Raw genomic sequence first — 20,880 nt, 5'->3', positions numbered from 1 at the left:
AAAATCTTCCTCACAGGTTGACAGAATCCCTTGGAGTATTATTCTGAGCACATGATCCGAAAGGAACTTCCTCCTGGAAGAATATCTGGTATTGACTTAACAGTGTGGCTCTGTGGGCTAATGTGTCAGACTGCAAAGTCGTTTGAACTGCAAAGGTCGTTTGAACCAGCTTCTCCTTGGAAACCCTATACAGGGTCGCTAAGGGTCGGAATCGACTCGATGGCACTTAACAACAACTCTTTTCATACGATAAGCCTATAGAGCGTTGATCCTAGGGCAGAAGTGGAAGAAGAAGAAAATAACTCATAAGGAAGTGTCATTTCAAAAATGAAAGGAAATCGTTGGCAACGGAGGAGACGCCGGAAACCTGGGAGTCGCCGAGGTACTCAAGGACCCGTCTGCTCTCGGCGCGGCCCCTTTAAGGGGCGGGGTGTAGGTGGGGCCCTGTGGGCCGCGCTCCCAGGCTGCCCCGCGCGCGCGCGCGCCGGCAGTTCGGCCACGTCCCTGGCCACGTCGCGCCAGCTCTCGCCATCTTCGCCGCTTCCTCTCCGGGGCTGTCCGTGCCGCCGCCGCCTGAGCCTCCAGCCCCGGGGCCGCCGCGCCGACCGCCGCCGCCGCCATGAACATCTTCCGGCTGACCGGGGACCTCTCCCACCTGGCGGCCATCGTCATCTTGCTGCTGAAGATCTGGAAGACGCGCTCCTGCGCGGGTGAGCGGCCGGGCGAGGCCCCGGGGAGGCTCGGGCTCGGGGCCGAGCCGCCCCCCGGCGACCCGCGGGCCCTGCCAGCCCGACACACCCCCTCCTGCCGGGGGATGTTGGGGCTTCGGGACCCGCGTCGAGAAGGCTCTGCCCCAGACCGAGAGGGCCCCTGCTCTGTCTGCAAAGTTATTGCTAGGGGGTCCGACCTCGGCTTGAATGCGGGGTTTGCCCGGGCGGGGTCCTGGCTCTGGTCCTGGGTCGGGGGACCGGAGGGTGCAGGGACCCGGCGAATCAATGGGACGGGCGGGAGGAGGATGGGCAGGGCAGTGGACTGACGTGGCAGCCAGGCCGGCAGGGAGGCGGGCAGGCTGGGACCGTTGCTCTTCTGTCCTCTGGGAATGGGCTTAAGGTGGGGTGTCAGGGCAAGCCTGTTTGGGGGACTTCACATATGCGCATGGATCTCGGATCAACCTGCAGCTGAAGGGGGCGTGGGGAGTGCTTTTTAAGTTAATTTGTGACGAATTCATACTGCTTTGATAAACAAACTGGTTTGTCAAACTCTTGAGAGCCCCTTCCACTATTGGGTTCTCTTGGGGTCCCATGTAGATCCCCCACGTCACCAGGTTGCTGGCCAGCGGCTACCCCTTCCCCCCTTTCCCCCCCCCCCCCAGTCCTCATTTCATATAAGCCTGCAGGGAAGCTTAAATGTTTTTCCAGATAACAGCTCAGATGTTTAAAACGCCACTCACCCTTAAAGTTTTAAGGATGGCAGATCTGTCGGTAATTTCTGAAAGCACACCTTCTTCTCTTAAAATTCCTTTTTGATGCCTTGGCAGTGGGCAGTGAAATAACTTAATCCCCCCCCCAGGCAGTAAAGCATGGGACACTTGGGTGTGAGAGATTCAGAGATTCAGTTTCCCCAAGTTATTGCTGAAAGTGTTCAAATCTAAAGTAGCACCTCCACTGCTGCTAACCCTGCTGCTAACCCTGCTGCTAACCCTGCTGCTTGCCGTCTGTCCTCATCTCTGTCTCTCACTCTGGAACATAGCTGAGGTCTAGGAAGGAAGATAAAAAAAAAAAGAAGCACACACACCAAAAAAGACCTTTGAGCACTCAAAGTGGATGTTACAAAGTCCGTGGATTGTCACCAGTGACTGATTGGGAGGTGATCTTTCAGTTGATATCTAAGTTCTGAAAGGTCCAGTTGGATCATTACCAATGACAGCAAATTAATTGCAACAATTATAGCTGACATGTAAGCACTCACGTGTACCATTATTGTATATAATATTAACCCCCATTCTATGGAGCCAGGGATTGAGACTCTAGGGCGGTGAGTAAGTTACATGGAGGAGCCAGGATTGAAACACAGGCAAGCAATAACTCGTAGTTGAGGGTCCTAAATAAATATCCACCCACTTTGGTAGCAAAAGTGGTGAAGTCATCTTGGTTTCAATGTTTGAGGCCAGGCCAGTAATCTTTACGTTGTTGCATTGAGAAATGTTATATTTAATCTTTAGTTTTGTTCCAAAATCTTCGTGACTATCTTGATCTTCTTTTATCTATTTTGTACAATTCCCTCATCTGTCAAGTTGTTGAGTGTTGAAGTAAGCTGCCCCCTAAACATGTACCGAAACTAAGATTTTTGAAGAATCTAGTGCTATGTCAAAAATAGGATTTTTAAGGAAAACTTAAATAATGAGAAAATGAGAGTTTGCTGTATTGTTAGCTTGCTTGTTTTAATATTAACTTTCATTTAGGACAGTTTAGGAAAATATAAAATACTGAGTGAAAGTAATAAGAAGGTGAGATTAATAGGTAAATACTATTAAGTTTGTGTGTAGGTAAGTACTTTATATACACAATCCTGTAATAACAGTAATCTATGAGTAGATAGGCACCTAAGCTGAACAGGTGTGAGAAGGAGAACGGGATTATACCCACAAATGTGTACAAGGGGACTTCAAAAAGTTTGTGGAAAATGGAATTGAACAATCATTACATTTTTCCATGAACTTTTTTGTGAAGTCCCCTTGTATAGGTTTGGAAGAGAGGCTATTTCTACATATGTACTTACCTATGTTGCAGATAAACACATGACTATAATAGAACTTACAGGGGGTACTTAACAGCATAACAGGAGACAAAGTTATGCAGATCTCTTAGCTTTAAGCAAATACCTTGAAGGAATGCATTGCTGGGCTTGGGTACTCAGGACATTAGTCTTGGGGGATACCATGTTCAGTGGGCATTGCATAGTCCACAAAGACAATGCTCAATATTCTACACATTCCACTTTGTGAATAGTGACTTCACATACACAAAAAAAGTTTGTGTGTTTTTCAAGGATTTCTGTAGTTAACCTATACTTAGAGTATTCTTGTTCCTCTTGGCCTCTTAATACTTAACCCTCAAAGACCATTTACTCAGATGAAATGCTAAATTTGACTAGCTGCTTTGCTTTTCCATACTGAATTATAAAAGTTGTTTAGAGACTTCTGAAAGAGAAAGAATTTGATAGGTGCATCTCAAATAACTGCAGTAGGAGACACATGCATCCAGGTTTTGTTTCTCACTTTGAAAATATTGGTACTGAGGTTCGTTTTAGGATTTTGACCCCAGGTTTGAACGTGCCTGCAGTGTCAACCATTGTGCCCATTCCCCTTTAGGGTCAGGGGTGGGACAGGCTGGTGAGGACATTGGAGGTTCTGTTTTTCTGACTTGTTAGAGACAGGCTGTCTGAAAGTGAGGGCAGAAGAAGTCCAGCCTGGATTAGCTCTTTTGGAATCCACATTCTTTCCTGACTGTATCTGCCATTGTCATTACAGAAACTAAAACCCACTGCCATTGGGTCAATTCTGACTCACAGTGACCCTCTATAGGGCTCCCAAGACAGCAGAAGGAGAATGGCTCCCAAGACAGCTTCTCCCAAGACAGCATACAGCCTCATCTTTCTCCCAAAGTTCGTTGGTGGGTTTGAACTGTGCCCTTGAGGTTAGCAGCCCAACGCATAACCCACAACCCCACCTTTGTCATTACAGAGGACTGCCAAATGTATAGGCGGACCTCAGAGCTATTGCAGGCTTGATTCCAGACCACCACAACAAAGTGATGGTTACATCTGACTGTAGCTTGCAAAGTTGCGAAGGGAGCCTGGTGGCTCAGTGATTTAAGCATTGGTCCCTAATGGAAAGATCAGCTGTTTAAACCCCCCCCCCCCCCCCCCCCCAGGCACTCTTTGGGAAAAAGATGAGGCTGTCTTTTTCGGTAAATATTTAGGGCCTTTGAAACCCTATGGAGCAGTTTGCCTCTGTCCTATAGAGCTGCTGTGAGGAACTGACTCAGTGACCGCCGAGTTTTGAGTAGTTCATGAAGTGTGCAACAACATTATGAGAAAGTGGGAAACACTGTGAGAATGAGCAACATGTGACACAGACACAAAGTGAGTACATGCTGTTGGGAAAATGGCACTAAGGCTTGTCAACTCAGAGTGGCCACAGACCTTCCATTTGTTTAATTAAAAACAAAACAAAACAGGACAGTATCTGCTAAGTGCAATGAAGAGTGTATCGTATAGGTGGTGTGAGTTTCTCATACGTTGCAGCTGCCGCCTCAGTGTGCTCAAGTGTTCAGTTTATTCTTTCCCGAAACACTCCCTTGGATTGTTGTTGTTGTTAGGTGCCATCCAGTTGGTACCGACCCATAGCGACCTTATGCACAGCAGAACAAAACACTGCCCAATCCTGGGCCAACCTCACTACTGTTGCCATGCTTGAGTCCATTGATGCTGCCACTGCGCCAGTCCATCTCGTTGGGGGTCTTCCTCTTTTCCTCTGACACTTCACCTTACCAAACATGATATCCTTCTCCAGCGACTGGTCCCTCCTGAAAATATGTCTGAAGTATGAGAGGCAAAGTTTGGCCATGTTGGCCTCCAAAGAGCACTCTGGCTGCACTTCTTCCAAAACGGATCTATTGGTTCTTTTGGCAGCTCGTGGATAGCTCAGGACAAATGAGCCTGGATTTCAGGTGAAGGGATTCCCATCTCACTTCCCTGTGCTTAACGGTGGCTGTGTGCATCTGGTTAGTAAATGACTAGTAGAAGTCCTGAGACCCTTGACCCCCAGTCATCCTTACCGTCTTTTCCTTTGCTTGTAGCGCTGGTAGCTGCTGTGACTTGTCATCCCATCAAAGATAATGGGAACTGACAGGGTCTTCCCGAGTCATGTAACTGAACCTTTTCATTGTCGCCCTGGAGAACAGAAGGTGGAGCCGCTTTTGTCCTGCTTTTCTAGTTCCCACTCTTGAAGCTAGTCTGTGGGCCTTGGGCAAGCCAACCTCTTAAGTAATCCTGCTCTCAAATTTTTACTGATGACCCACTAAGTACAAGGCCCTGGAGCCACTGTCCAGAATAGCAGCTTGCAGCTATGGAAGTGTCTGCTCTGAAGAAAGCTGCAGTTGAGTTGAAATGACAAAGACATGAAAAGAACCATGTAGAGCATCAAGCTGTGGTCAGTAAACCTTATGGGTGTGAAACAGCAGGAATCCCAGGGAAGGCGCCTCTAATTTCCTAATTTGACAAGTTGTATACAGACTTCTATGAAGAAATGGTCACCCTTTACTAGTGACCTAGATAGTGAATGACCTGCCTGTTCATTGACCAGACTATGAGCCTGGCGAGAACCCTACTCATTTATGAACTCAGAAGAGCCTTGTTGAAGTCTAATCTGAATTTACTTCTGGAACTGCCAAACTGGTAATCCATTCCATCTGCCACAAGGTTTTTTTCAAGCAGAGAAGGTGGGAGGGTATACCATCTACATATCAAAGCAAGTAGAAAACCATTTAAAAGTTGGGTATTCACTCAGATTAACAAACAAGTGAAACATCTGTTGGATTATTTAGGGATTTAGAATATGGTTAAAATAACACTCTGAATCATTGAATGGTATTGGATACGTGGCTGGGAGAAAAATCAGCCCTACTTTACACCATAAAAACAAATTCTAAGTAAGTGAAAGATACAGGGTAAAAAGCAAAATGAGAATATATTGTATAATATTAGAGTGGGAAAGGCCTTAAGAAACTGTAAAGAGGGAGTAGAAATTAGCCTGTGTGGCACTCCAAAATCCACTGCCATCGAGTCACTTCTGACTCACAGAAGCCCCCAGTAGGATCTCTGAGACTGGGTGCACAGTCTCATCTTTTCCCTGCCGAGCAGCTGATGGATTTGAACCTCTAACCCTGTACTAGCAGCTCAATGCCTAACCCACAACGCTACCAAGGCTCCTTTGTGTAACACTTGACAACATAAATTCACTCCTTCAGGAAACATTTCTGGAAAACCTAAGAGCTGGGGAGCCCCCAGAGAATAAGAACAAAAGCCCTGCTTTCTTGATGCTTCCCTTAAAAGACTGCGGAGATATTGCAGGTTCGGTTCCAGACCCCCACAATAAAGTGAAGATCACAATCCAGTGAATCCCATATATTTTTTGATTCCCTGTGCAGAGAAAGGTGTTGTTTACCCTAGAGAGTAATCTGAAGTGTGCATGATGAAAAAGTGTGAAAGATTGTGAGAGTGGCCAGCTTGGGAGCACATACTGTTGGAAAAATGGCACCCACAGACTTGCTGAATGCAGGGTAGCCACAAGCCTTCCATTTGATTTTTTAAAGAAAAACTATCTGTGTATAAGCACAATCAAGACAAGGGATGCCTGTAAATCTAAGTGACAGAAGAAGGTAAGTGTTCATAACAAAATGGCCCATCACAGAAGAGTAAAGGGCAGTTAAACATGAAAGGATGCCCAGCCTCCATAGCAGTTAGAACAGGATATTGAGACAGTAGTGTGATGCTGTTATCTGCACAATGATGCTTCTCCCTAAATTAAATGATTAATCCAGAGTATGCTAGTCCAAGTCAAAACAGAAAAAGTGACCATTTGCATTCATGTTGGCGAGGCTGTGAGGAGAAGGGTATTTCCAGCCAGTCTTGGATAGTGCGGAACCAGGTGGTATTGCCTTCTGCCATACATAGATGGTATCACTGAGTCGGAGCTGAGCTGACAGCACGTGATGGCGACAGAAACAATCCAGTCTCAGTGGCTATGTGAATTGTCACAGGATTCTAGGGGAAATGTGACAGTATCAAAAAGTTTTTATGTCTCATGTTTTTTATTCCAGCAATCTTAAGGAATTGGAAACTAAAAATTGCCATATAACGGAACAAACTATACCTAGGCATAATAAAGGTGTTTGTGGGAGTGCAGTGACTCCATAAGATAAGCACTGGACTACGAACCATAAGGTCTATGGTTTGAGCCTGCCAGCCCGATCCACAGGGGAAAGATGAGGCTTTCTGCTTCCACAACAATTTAAAAGCCTTAGAAATCCTATACAGGGTCGCTGAGTTGAAACCAACTCCACGGCACTTAACGACAACAAAGTTGTTTATTGTACTGAATTAAGTACAGAATACTTTCTGAAGGCACAAAAGATGTTCATGTAGTATATGTTGTGTGCCGTTGAGTCGGTTCAAGCTCAAAGTGACCCTGTTTCTAAGGAGCTGGTGAGTTTGAACCAACGACCTTGCAGTTCAAACCAACCTTGAGGTCAAGTGCTTATCCTACAGCAACACACCAGGACTCCTAGCCTAGGCATTAGTGAGTATATTGTTGTTGTTAAAGTGCCGTCGAGTTGGTTTCAACCCATAGTGACCCTGTACCGGGTTTCCGAGGCTGTAAATCTTTATGGGAGCAGAAAGCCTCATCTTTCTCCCGCGGAACTGCTGGTAGTTTCGAACTGCCGACTGTGAAGTTAGCAGCCCAACTTGTAACCACTACGCTACCAGACAACAAAAATTGTCAGTACCTGAGATGTCCACGAATGGTGTGGTTGCACAAATTTTAATACAGCCACACTTTGGAAAACTATAGCATGAGCTAGAGCTACAAGGATTCACAGGGGTAGATGCATCTGGGATTTGACATTAAAATAATTGTAAGATACCAGGTTTACAGCCCCACTTGAAGGGGAGACGGATGTGGGCACACACACAGAAAAGAAATGTAGGAAAAGCCTGGAGCAGCGGTGCCGAAAGTGGAGGTAGGAGGGATGTTACTAAAGTCCTTTCATGTTTTATCCTGTGTATTTTAGCACAGTTGGAATTTTGAATAAAACATATAAACGTCTTTAAAAACATGACCGAACTGTGCCTGGTGGTGGTGGGGTGTGCCATCAAGTCAGTTCCAACTTATCGACTCTGTACAGTTTCTGAAAGCGGCTGGTGGATTTCAACTGCTGACCTTGTGTGGTTCCCAGTCCAGTGTTGAACCTACCGCTGTAACAGTGCCTGGAAAGCAGTCTTTACTTAAGCATTTACAGGGTGGTGGCATAGTCTAGGGCACTTGCCTTTTTCCTGTTTCCGATGATCCTACACAGTTGGTATGATTTGTGTCCGTTTTATAGGTGCGTAAGTGAGATGTAGGGAGGTCAAGGGTGTAAGGGCTCAGGCTTATCCCATGAGTTACATGGCTCAGTTTGAACTAAGACCCTGTTGTTTCCAGAATGTTTGGTGTGAAAACCTGACTTTGGGATTCCAGCTTCCAGGGAGCAGTTTGTGGAGCATGTCCATCCAGATCCTTTGAGACTGTGTCCTGAGGGGAATATGGGGGAGAGGCGGTACCTTGCAGATTATTTCAGTTGTGGGGTCTGGCCGGAGGGCTTGGTGGTGTCCCTACTATTACCGGGGCAGAACAAATCCATGGGAAGCTGTGTCATTTGAAATATTGCGTGAACTACTGGGAACTAAGCGAGGTAGCCTGGAGTGTACAGTTGTGGACTTCGATTAAACTTAATGTGGCCCAGGGGGAAAAGATAAGAATGATGTTATACAGCTATGGATTTCCCGTTTGGCAAGTGAGACTCTGAAACGTGGGTGTCTGGTGCTTTGGATTTGGGGCGAGAGTGCCGGAAACATTTATGATGTTTTCTGTGTGTACCAGTTAGCTGGCAGCCTTGGCATGCTTTGGTCTCAGACTGACCAGGAAACCTCTTTGGCTTGGTACCAGGTATTCCTTCTTCACCTGGAAGGTGCGGAGCCCTAATGGCACAGTGGTTAAGCATTCAGCTGCTAACCAAAGGGACAGCAGTTCAAACCCACCAGCTGCTCTGTGGGAGACAGATGTGGCAGTCTGCTCTGTCCCGTAGGACTTCTGTGAGTCAGAATCAGTTCGACAGCAGTGAGACCAGACCCAGTCATTCTGCTCTCAATGGAAAAGCATGCTGAGCAGGGGTCCCAGCCAGAACTGTGTGGACTTGTGAAATGGCCTCCGACTTTGGCATGATGTTTCCTGTGTGGATGCCACAGGCCACCACCCTGTGGGTTAACCACATTCCCACCTCTAGAGCAGAGGGACACAGGGTCACTTGGAGATTCTTTATGAGTACTATCCCTACACACCATCCAATGAGAATGTACCTGTGACTGGAAAGTGAGGTGGATCCAGGTTTCTTTTGTCCACTCATGCATTCATTCAGCAGTGCTGCTGTGTGCCAGGTCCTGAGGTCAGCACAGAGAATGCAAAGTGGAATGTTGTCCAACCGTGCCCAGAGCTTGGGTCTGGGGGTGAGGGGCCAGGCCAGCAGTTGGGCACAGTGCATTTTGACACAGGCTGTGATGGGCCAGGGCAGCAGCCTGGAAGGGATAAGTAGCACCAAGGGAGGGAGTCTTCACAGGTGACCTCCTTGAGGAGGGGATACACCACTTGGGTCTCAAATCCATTGACATTGAGGTGACTCATAGTGACCCTTTGGACAGAGTAGGACTGCCCCTTAGGGTTTCCAAGGCTATGCATCTGTTTGGAAGCAGACTGCCTCATTTTTCTCCCCCAGAGCGCTGGTGGGTTCAAACTGCTGACCTTAGCCCACTGCACCACCAGGGCTCCTTTGGGTCTCAGGGGAGTAGTAAAAGTCCTGACTTTTAATATTGTTATTGTGTGCTGTTAGGTTGGTTCTGACTCACAGCAACCCTGCTTAGGATTTCCAAAACTGTGAATCTTTATGGGAACAGACAGTCTCATCTTTCTCCCTCTAAGTAGCTGGTGGATTTGAACTACTGTCCTTGGGGTTAGCAGCCCAACATGTGTATACCACTAAATGAGGAGGAAATGTCAAACCTGCTTGGCTTCCAGAGTTTTAAAATGAAATTTGACCACAGGTTTGGTGTATTATTATTATTTTTTTTAATTGAAACTGTAGAACAGGACTAGATACTTCATTCCAAGGCTTCAACAGATGTTAGATGTGCCCTGTCCCCACCCTCCCCCCCATCTTGTTTTTTCTGCCACTATGACCGAGTGGCCTCAGTCTTTTTCCTTTAAGACACTAATTTTTGATAGAAAAACGAAGTTCCCTGTTACTGGGAACAGGATTCCTGTCTGGATCTCTTCCTTTGACCCTTGAAATTGGTTACTGCTGATGACATCCCATTTGGACGGATAGTGTAAACTTCTTCACTTTCTGTTTAGGGGTCTTTGGGGAGTAGGCTGAGAAGTCCTGGTGGTACAGTTGTTAAGAGCTCAACTGCTAACTGAAAGGTTAGCAGTTCAAACCCACTAGCTGCTCCCCAGGAGAAAGATGACACTGTCTGCTTCTGTAAAGATGACAGCTTTGGAAACCCTATGGGGCAGTTCTTTTACCTCTGGGGTCACTGTGAGTTGGAATCAACTTGATGTGATTTGAGAATAGGTGGAAGCTGCAGGTGTTTATTCTTAGCCACTAACATTCTGCTCTTCAGGCTGTTTGATTCCACAGGCTGCACTGAAAAACACTGCTTTTCTTGGTTCCCGGATGTACTGCTGATTGAGGTGCAGTGGATGTCTGTTAGTGGCGTGTTAAAAATGCCTTACAAAGATGCCTGGTGGTGTGAGGTGTGCCTTGGAGAAGAGGGGGCCCAAGATTCAGTGCTTTTTCTGTTCACATTTAATCATCCTTAACCTTTCTGAATGGATTCCTTCCATCGCCACCATCTGAACCCCATAGTTATTGTCCTTTGTCACATAAATATTTGGCCACATAGAAGTGCTAGAGAAGTTGTGTACAGTTCGAACTTCTTAAGTTTTCTGACTGGGTCTGGATACACAACACCAGGGCTGGTAGGAGGGGGTGGTGGTGGTAACTGGAGGTAGAAACACAGTGTCAAGGTTGTTTCTGGTTCCCACCCTCTTATTGTGACATCATGTGACAGACTAGAACTTAGAACTGCCCTGTAGAGTTTCTTACCCTGTCAAATTTAGGGAAACGGATTCCCAGACCTTTTCTCTCATGGAGCCACTGGTGGGTTCAGATTGCCCAGCCTTTTGATGGAGGAGCGGTGTGCCTAACTCTTTGTGCCACCAGGTCTCCTTTCTTCTTGTCATAGCATCCAGGAATGCCTTTCTCTTAATATGAGGGTGGTTGTGTGATAGCTGTTAAGATACAGGTTTTTCAAAATCTGAACATAGCCAAGTAAATGTTGTCCTGGGCAAGGCCTTCACCGAGGGAGACCATGCCACTCTCAGGAGTGTTGCTAGTCAGACTGCCCTGTCTGGGTGGCCCTCAGTCCCTCCACCTGAGTCCTCAGAGAGTCAGCTCCGTGGAGGTATGGATTTAAAGCTCATAGGAGATGGCTGAAGAGAATAGACAAACTACAATGCTTAATCAACAGCAGAACTGCTGAATAAATTCATTCCTACTTCAGGTGACAAGTTTGAGAAGTATATTCATTTGGAATGTTATATGCCTTGACCTATCAGAGGTGTGGCGTGGTAGGGCATTTCCTTATAGTCACCACCCATCATAGCAAGATAGCCACGTTGTTGGAGCCTGTAAAAGAGCATGTGCTGGAATGTTAAGGGAAAGAAAACCCATAGCCATTCATCCTTACTGAGAGTCCCTTCCAGACATCTGCCTGCAACCCTGGCGTCTCCACTGTCCTTGTCACCTGCAGAGGTGGGCAAGCCCTCCAGGGTTTCTCTAACAACGTGTCTCTGCTTCTTCTCTAGGTATTTCTGGGAAAAGCCAGCTTCTGTTTGCACTGGTCTTCACAACGCGTTACCTGGATCTCTTTACTTCCTTTATTTCATTGTATAACACATCCATGAAGGTATGGTATGGCATCCAATAAGCTGCATTTTATCTGTAGTTCACAGATGGGGCATCAGGTGTGTTTATAATGAAAATCCTCCAAGAGTGATGTCTAAATTTGCTGGCCCTTCCTTAACTTTTAGATCACCTTGCACAGCTAATAGGGACCCACCAGTAAGCATATTTTTTTTTGTTGTAGAATAGCATCTAGTTAAGGTAATTTGAACTCAGAGATTTTTTAAAAATCTTACCTTTCTTATGGATAAATCTATTAAAGCTCTTACTAACCCTGTGAGAAAGAGGGGTGATGATTAGATTTTTGAGGCTGTGGGGATTTGCCATCTCCTCACGGCAGGTCAGTCCATAATGAGGTAGTGAGCCTGGACTCCTGTTGGTGCTGTGTCTGACGCTGTGTGAGGAACGGTGTGTGTTGGCATCCCCCTTAGTCCTTTATTTTTCACTCAGCCCGTTTTCCTGCCACTGCTGTATGTGCCACCCATATTATTTTTGGCACAGTCAGGTCACTGTAACTTACCTAATCATCCAATTTTGCCAAGTAAAAAACTCCTACTGTACCCTAAGCATTAGTATCCATGACAACTTTAGCATCCCTCTTAACTCACGTTAAAATAAACATGTAGCTAACTGTTCACATATGAAATCTGTATGTACCACCTGACATCTCAGCTTCCACTGGGGCAGTCGTGGGCTGGGAGCCTCTGCTTCCTCACGCAGTCATTGATGCGTGTGTTCCTGGAGGGCCTGGCAGAAAGCAAGCAGGCGGAGGAGAGCAGACGGGTCCTTGTGATGCTAGAGGGCTGTTTGCAGTTGTGAGAAGTGCACTGAAGGACGGATGGGGGCTCTCGGGATATGTCATTGTAACACTGATAAGCTACAGATATGGATGGAGCAACCATGGGCCCACCCATATACTAGATACCCTTGGCTTATTGTCACACCTAAAGTAGTATGATGGAAGCTGAAGCCAGTTAGCAGGGTGTTTAAAACTACTCTCCCAACACTCTTCTGCTCAGAAGCATTTATCTAAACACAGGTCCAAGAAGACAAAGCCATGTTGGAGGCCACGGTCATTCCTGAAAAGCAAACTCCAGTTCCTTCTTGTTCTGTTCTTCATCACTATGTGATGGGAGCACAGAAGTTAAGAAATGGCTTGGCCTCTGCTAGTTTCCTCATTGGGTAAGACTGCAGCTGTTAGGCCTAGTTTTCAGAGGAGCCCCTTTGCTTGCTTGCTTCGTTTCCAAGGTCACGTCGCAGTGAATCAGAGCAGTGGGAGCTGAGTGTGCTGTGCTCGTGTTTTTTCCTTTATGAGCCACACAGTGGGAAGAGGAGAAAGGCAGCCTTGTTACTGTCTCCCAGCATCTGCTAAAAGGTCCTGGATGGATCTGAGCAGACGCTAGCTGGGTGCTCCTGACTGACCTCTAGCCATGGTGTGCATGGAGGGAACTTAGTGTGTCTATGGATGTGTGTCCATTGTTTATACATACAGAATATATGCCGTTTTATTCCTACGCATATATATAGTCAGACCTTGGAGATGCTGCGAGTTTGGCTCCAGACCATCACAATAAATCAAAGATCACAATCATGCAAGTAGCACACATTTGTGTGTTTCCCTAGTGCAGATAAAGGTGCTGTTTGCATTGGACTGCTGTCTATGAAGTGTGCAATAACTACACAAAAGTCTGAAATGCTGTGAGAATGACCAAAATGGGACACAGACACCAAGCAAGCACGCTGTTGGAACAATGGCGCCTGTCGACTTGCTGCATGCAGGATTGCCACAAATCTTCAATTGATGTTTTTTTAGAAAGGTGATATCTGCAGAGTGCAATGAAGTGAGGCTGAATAAAACGAGACTTGCCTGTACATGTACTTGGGGCGAGAATTACTCTAGCAGAATAAGACATTAATATTCCTTGGTTTTTTGTTTGCTTTGTCAGTTTGTCATTCTCTGGGATATGGATATGAGCCAACAATTTAATCCCGTGTTGACAGTTCATCTGTAAATACGACTTTAAGGAGTTTTGGTAGCGTAGTGGTTACGAATCAGGCTGCGAACCTTAAGGTCAGCAGTTCGAAACTACCAGCCGCTCCGCGGGAGAAAGATGAGGCTTTCTACTCCCGTAAAGATTTACACCCTCGGAAACCCTGTACAGGGTCGCTATGGGTCGGAACTGACTCGATGGCACTTGACAACAACAACAACAACAGCTATGAGACAGAGTCTCATGGATAGTTGAATCTTCTTGGTTTTTTTAAGCATATGAGGGCTTGAAGCTTATTCTCATTTTCCTGTTAAGTCATTTGCCCAAATGTTTTCCTAACAAAGATTTGCAAATTGTCTTTCTTGAGGAGAAGCAGCAGCTGGGCAAGGACCCTCCCTATTCATTAGCATAGTCCCCATTCTCTCTACTCGGGCTTGGCCTGCTATTTTGTGCTTTTTCAAAACATCAGACTTTTCCTTAAGGCCAACGAGTACATCGTGTCAGACCTTCTGAATGTGAAAGGACACCTAAGTTAATTTTGTGTGAGCAGCTGAATTGATTGGTACACACAATCATTCTCTTTGTAAGCAGAAACCTGAATGTCCCACGTTACAGCAACACAATTTAAATAACAACTATCATTGCAAAGGTGTACATGAAGTATGCTGCTGACCTTCTTTAGAAAACCTCCAGCTAGGAAATCTTTTCATGTTGGAAAGAAGCTCGTTGCAATGAGTTTTTCTTTTTTTTTTTTTTTTTAGCTGAGTTGAGTTTTGTACTTAAAAAAAAAATTCTTTATGCTAAGAATTGAAACTGAGATGTAAAGTATACTTCATTGGAAGTTTCTTATAAAGTTAGATGTACCCAGCCTCACTCCTAGGAACTGACCCAAGGGAAATGAAAACTTACATTCACCCAACTATCTGTATGCAAGGTTCATCATCACCCCTCAGCCCCTCAAAGGCCCTTTAGCATTTGAATGGATAAGGAAGCCACGGTGCAGTTACATAGCAGGCTGCTACTCAGCAGTGAAATGCAGCACATTTAGAATACGTGAACGTTCTGCTGAGAGAAGTCCAGCTCCAAAGGCCATCTGCGCGATTCCGTTCAGGTGGCATTTTGGAGAAGGCAGAGCCTTAGGGTTGAGGAAAGATCAGGGGGTAAACAGGCAGCCAAGAGACTCTTAGGGTGATGGGACTGTTCTGTGTCTAGATTGACTCAACTGTATACCCCTAAAGTGAATTTCATTACATGGAGATTTTAAACACACCCCATGCCCCCCCTCCCAAAAAAAAAAAAAAAAAAACTACAGTAGGAACAATAAGGCATTTCTCCTTTCTGAGAACCTGATGGAGTGTGTAGCCAGGCTGGGGCGTTGGAAGGAGTCCTGGTGGTGCAGTGGGTTAGCATTGGACTGCTAACCAAAAGCTTAGCAGTTGGAACCTACTAGCCACTCCTCATTGTGACCCGACTCTGCCCTGCAGGGTCGCTCTGAGTGCAAATTGCCACCACAGCAGTGGGCTTAGTTTGGGTTGAGGGAGTCAAGATAGCTGTGCGGTCTTGATGACCTGGTGTGTTTGCTTTACCTCCAGCTCATCTACATTGCTTGCTCCTATGCCACCGTGTACCTGATCTACATGAAGTTCAAGGCCACCTACGATGGGAACCATGACACCTTCCGAGTGGAGTTTCTGGTGGTCCCTGTGGGAGGCCTCTCGTTTCTAGTCAACCATGACTTCTCCCCGCTCGAGGTTTGTGAAGAGGCCACATAGTGGCCAGCTCTGGTGCCTGAAATAGACCTGTTTGCAGATGCCTAGGGGTAGTCATCTTCGTTAGTTGTTTGGCAGACTTCTGATGCAGCATTCACTAGTTGGTATTAACAAAACCATGAGCAAGCTTTCTTTAATACAGGCACTTGAACCTGTTTGTCATTATCTTGAGTTCTGAGGTATCACATGGGACCCTGGTCTTTTCCCTGCTGTGACCCAAGTTCTGTCTCCTCTCTGTGTTTGGGCATCTGAAGCAGCCCTGCTGCACTCCTCAACTTTGGGGGGAGGGGGGAGGCTCCTATGCCCCTTTCCTCTCTCTGTCATGAGCTGTACTCTGTAAACATGGGGCCCATTTCTCCTGGTTGTCATAAGTGTGAATCAATACAAATCCATTTGGGCCAGGGAGTTTGCATAGTCACAGCTTCTTCGCCCTTTGATTTCACCATCTTGTAGTGAAATAAGATAAGCACTGGACCGCAAGGTCAGTTTGTACTACAAGGTTATGGTTCAAATCCACCAGCCACTCCTTGGAAACCCTATACAGAGTCACAATGAGTCTGAACTGACTCAGTGGCACTAAGCAACAACAACAAAGTCATAAAGGAGTCCTGGTTAGAAGCTGTAGGATTAGCACTGGACTGTTAACCACAAGTCTGGTGGTTCAAATCCAACAGCTGCTCCTCAAAAACCCCATATAGGTTCACTATGAGTCAGAACTGATTTGATGGCACTCAACAACAACTACAAAGTCGTAAAGAGTAAGAAAAACAATGAGAAGATACAGATAGCCTGGGAAGGCAAGACAGATGGAGGTTTGTGAGGGAGACAGCAACGAAAGGGTAGAAAGAACTTAGATGATATTGTAGCTGAGCCCGGCCACAAGTGGGAATGACTCCAGACCTCAGAATCCGAGTGGAACAGATGGAACAAGGAGCAACATCCATATACAGATGTGTACAAAATGGTCCAGAGACAAAATCATGAAGACTGAAAAGAGGTAGAGGTGTCCCATTCTCCCAGTTTGCCCTTGGCATTGCCCACTCCACAGAAATGTTGCTTACATCTTTGTGGTTTATTAAATCGCTAAGCTGCCCAGGTACCTTGCTGCTTGTCTGATGTACCACAAGGCCCCTAAAGCTAGTCTTTGCTGTGAATCCACGGTGAGCCCTGGCATCTGACTGGAGCCTGCCATCTGCCTTCCAGATTCTGTGGACCTTCTCCATCTACCTGGAATCTGTGGCGATCCTGCCACAACTCTTTATGATCAGCAAGACTGGGGAGGCGGAGACTATCACCACCCACTACCTGTTCTTCCTGGGCCTCTACCGTGCACTGTATCTCGTCAACTGGATATGGCGCTTCTACTTCGAGGGCTTCTTTGACCTCATTGCCGTGGTGGCCGGCGTAGTCCAAACCATTCTCTACTGCGACTTCTTCTATCTGTACATTACAAAAGGTATGTGGGGCCAAAGCTGCTTGCTCCCTTCCCAGAGTCACCTGCTCTTTTTGAGAATTGCTTGCTCCGTTCCTGTCCAACACAGTCCTCATCTGAAACTGGCTTTAGAAAAGTGCTTTATGAGCAGTCCAATACAATTCTGATTCAGGTTCCAATCTTTTGGAATACAAGGGTAAGTCAAAAAGTACTGCTAATTAGGGCTCCAGTTCATACATGGGTAGGTTTATTCCAAACAAAACATGTTTAAACATGTCTCTGCGATCAGTGGATGGCTGCAGAGAAGTCCTCTCAATAAGAAACTTGTCTTAGTCTTATTAGGGTGCCGTTTAAAAAAGTCCAGTCAAAACAGTGGCTTCCAAGGGGATGTGCTGGGCCAATTCAATTCAAGGCTGAGACGTCAGCTCAGAAGGTTATGGGGACTGTTTTCTGAGATTCCAAAGGGGTCATCTTCGTAGATTTTCTGAGGACACAGACAATCCTGCGGGCTTATAAAGAAGAGGTTTTAAATTGAAAACTGCATTGTTGAGGAAAAGGCCAGGAATTTTTTTCCATCACAACAATGCACCTGTTCTTTGAGAGTAGTAAGTGCTGTCCTTTCAGATTGCTGTTGGGAAACCTCACCCCATCTGCACTACAGTCCTGTCCGTGACCCTTCAGGGTTTTTGTTTCCCAAACTCTAGAAACACAACTTGAGTACCTGGAAATACCAAAAGCACTGTTTTGATGTGGTATAAATCAAAGACTGCAGAAATCTTTGGGGAAGGGTTAGAGAGAAGAAACCCTACCGTTAGAAGTCTAAAGACCTAGATGGAGGCTCTGTTGAGAAACAATAGCTTCACATTTGGATATTTTTGATTAATAAAGGATTTTACAATTTTATAGCATTTCTTTTTTACTTACCCTTGTCTAAGTCCTATTTTCCCCTTGTTGTAGCTTTAGTTTTTACATTGATTTGTGGGTATTCAGACTTGCTGATTTGCTGCTATTAAAATCTAGGGCTTAAAAATCAGCATCCTTTCATTTGCGTATTTTTGCATTTATATGAACACAGGACATATGGATATCATAACATAAAATGAAAACCATGATTCTTGCCCAGAAAGTAATGCATATTCATGTATGTGCACCCAAATTTATGGATACAGATTTTAGGGCACTGAGGATCCTCTCAAACCCGTTGAGTAAAATTCCGATTATGGAATTGCTGGTTAAAGGGACATACACATTTTCTTTTTCTTTTTTTTTCAAATGTTCAAAATTTCTTAGACTTTCCTATATAAAAACAGATATGTTTTAAGTATATATTGATTGGAGGACAAAAAGTTACCATGGATTGGGTGATGCTTTCAGATCAATTGTTGAAAGTCCAATGGCCGTGGCATCTAGGCACACTCAGAAAATACCAGGCGGTAGGCCCATGGCATTGTCTGTGGGTCTGGTGACTCCTGGACCACCCTCCACTTGTGCTGACTCCCTTCAAGATACAATGTCACCAATCCTATGACCTATGTCTATATTTCTGAAGGCTTTGTTTATGGATATCAAAGCCCCCGTGGCTGTTGCTTTGCCTGGTGCTCTGCCTGTTACACTTGACTCTTGACTCGGGAGTCTTGTCTGCAAAGAGGAAGCAAGCCGCCCTTTTACAACTGTGACTGGTACACATTAGTGACCTTCTGTTCTCTCACCCTGTCTTTCTGGCCAATTCTAGTGCTCAAGGGAAAGAAGCTCAGTTTGCCAGCGTAAGTGCCAAAGCCCATCGCCAGCATCTGTCCCTCAGGGTGCTCGGACAGAATTCTTCCCGCAGCAAAGGTGTAAGATGCTTGATACGGAAGATGAGAAACGTCGCCCTCTATTGCACACGGTCATCAGCAGCTCTGGAAAAACTCAGAGGAAAAGAATTCAAGGGTTTCGGTTTTGATGCATCTTGCCTTATCTTTTTTTATTACTATGTACAAAGATTTTTTTACACAAAGAAACTCAATGCTGTATTAATACATTCAATATGTAGCTTCCATTGGGGTCATTTCCAAAAAGTGACGATTTTGTGAGGAATAAGTGCAAAACCTTTTTTTTTTTTGAATTTAAAAAACTTCTTTGAGATTGTTGATTCTTTGTCTGTAATGAAACCTGTACTCCTGACTGTTGGTAGATTATATATTCTTCCATCTATCAAACTTGCATTCCACTTTATTTATTTTTTCCAAAAAATGGGTTCTGTTTGTTTGAAGTCTGAGATACTATGTTCAGTTTGGTGGGCATGTTCACCTTGATCACCACCTGGCGTGGACAGCCCTGCCTTGGACGTCACAACACTACAGTTAAGGCTGGTAAAGTGGCTTGCAATTCTGGCATGAAATCTGGACTTTTTTTAAGGGTCACCAAAGGTGCCTGCCCCCCTCCCCTGCTGAGAAGTCTCCCTTCGAGACTGCCGAAAGACCTCCATGGTTAGGGGCTCCAGGCTACATATCCTCCAGGTGTGGATAGAGGGCTGTCAGTGTGGATATTTTGGATACAGGACCCACGCACATATCCCCCTCTGAAGAGTGGGCTCCAAGTCCTCCCCTATCACATTCAGGTTTCCAAGAGAATCCGTCACCACGCCTCTGCTCAGATTCAAACCATTTGGCTGATCACTTCGGGGAGTAAAATTAGATAACGATTTTTTTCTCCCCTAACTGGCAATACCAATTACCATTCTTTGTCTCTCTCTCCCTCGTTTTTTTTAATTTTCTAATTTTGTGTTTGTGTTTTGTTTTTGTTTTTTCCCAATGAACTCTTGCATGGTTTTTCTTGTGTTACCATCCTAAATAAACATTTTCTTCAACAGAGAATCAATGGTCCTGGTTAATGAATTAGGCTTGTATAATAGCCTATGTTGGGATATCTTTTGTTTTTCATTTGGCAACAAGAGCTCTGTAGAGCAAACATTGAAGGTCCACTTTATCTGTAAAACTGTTTGTGTTTTGTGGAAATAGCAGACTTTTTTCTTTTTTCTCTCTCTCTTGATTTTACCATGATAATAATTTGCTACTTTTTTTTTTTTTTTTTGGTTTATTCAAAAGTATATGGCTTTGTTTCTATGTGATGCACCATAAGGTGAAAGTGTTGTATACTAAGCAATGCTTATGACAAGGAGGACATAAGCTTCCTGTTGTAAAGTAGCTTGAGGAGTAAGCGACCTGGATGGGTCTTATTTGTATCTCGAACATCTGCACATCTTCCTCCATTGGCAGCGGGCCTGCACAGCTTAACTTCTCGGATTTCGCTCCCTCCCTCGGCTCCCCCTGCCCCATCCCCGCCTCTTTACTTTGTTCATCCATGTCAGCATAGCGCCCTTTCTAGCAGCTCCCAGCCTTGGTTTCATTTCTGTCATCTGCTTTCATTCTCCTTGGAACATTCTGAGTCTAAATAAGTGGAGCCGACTGCTTGCAGCCCAGTGTAGGGGGGTGGGGGGACTGGGATTGGAAACCTGTTCCTGCGCATGTACATGAAGCCCAAGCTGGGAACCTTCAGTGGAAAATACCATTTCCAGCGCCAGGATCTGAACCCTCAGCCACCGCCTGACAGATGCCCGTCTTAGTTACTCTGCCCAAGTCAAAATGACATGGGCTTAGGACACCACCATATTTGTGATCAACCAGAATGGAGGGCACCTGAGTTGGGGGGCGGGGGCAACCCCCTCACCCAAGTTGAAAACAACCTTGTAGGCCCGGCTTTGGAAGCACTGTTTTGAGTTTCATTTCCTAAATAAAGGTTATCAGGTGACTAATACCTTTGATTCAGGTGTTTTTAATTTGTGTGACTTGATTTTTAAATGAATGCATGAA

The 20,880-nt window shown here is 45.5% G+C and overlaps 1 protein-coding gene across 2 annotated transcripts; it reads left to right on the top strand.

The window, feature by feature from the left end:
* Positions 1-461: 461 nt before the first annotated feature.
* KDELR2 (KDEL (Lys-Asp-Glu-Leu) endoplasmic reticulum protein retention receptor 2) lies at positions 462-19,228 on the top strand. 2 transcript variants are annotated; one of them, XM_006859764.1, is made up of 5 exons: positions 462-710; positions 11,741-11,841; positions 15,421-15,579; positions 16,801-17,053; positions 18,762-19,228. In XM_006859764.1, the coding sequence occupies exons 1-5, from the start codon at positions 620-622 to the stop codon at positions 18,794-18,796; spliced, it is 639 nt and encodes a 212-aa protein (XP_006859826.1). In that variant the 5' UTR covers positions 462-619; the 3' UTR covers positions 18,797-19,228. The 2 variants fall into 2 exon arrangements, with proteins under 2 accessions (XP_006859826.1, XP_006859827.1); XM_006859765.1 differs by lacking the exon at positions 16,801-17,053 and having other exon boundaries at positions 18,762-19,158.
* The last annotated feature ends 1,652 nt before the right edge of the window (positions 19,229-20,880 follow it).

Source organism: Chrysochloris asiatica, unplaced genomic scaffold (assembly GCF_000296735.1).
Source record: "Chrysochloris asiatica unplaced genomic scaffold, ChrAsi1.0 scaffold00034, whole genome shotgun sequence".
NCBI classification, from domain to species: Eukaryota; Metazoa; Chordata; class Mammalia; order Afrosoricida; family Chrysochloridae; genus Chrysochloris; species Chrysochloris asiatica.
The sequence above is the reverse complement of the archived record's forward strand: the minus strand, read 5'-3'. Positions and strand labels throughout refer to the sequence as shown.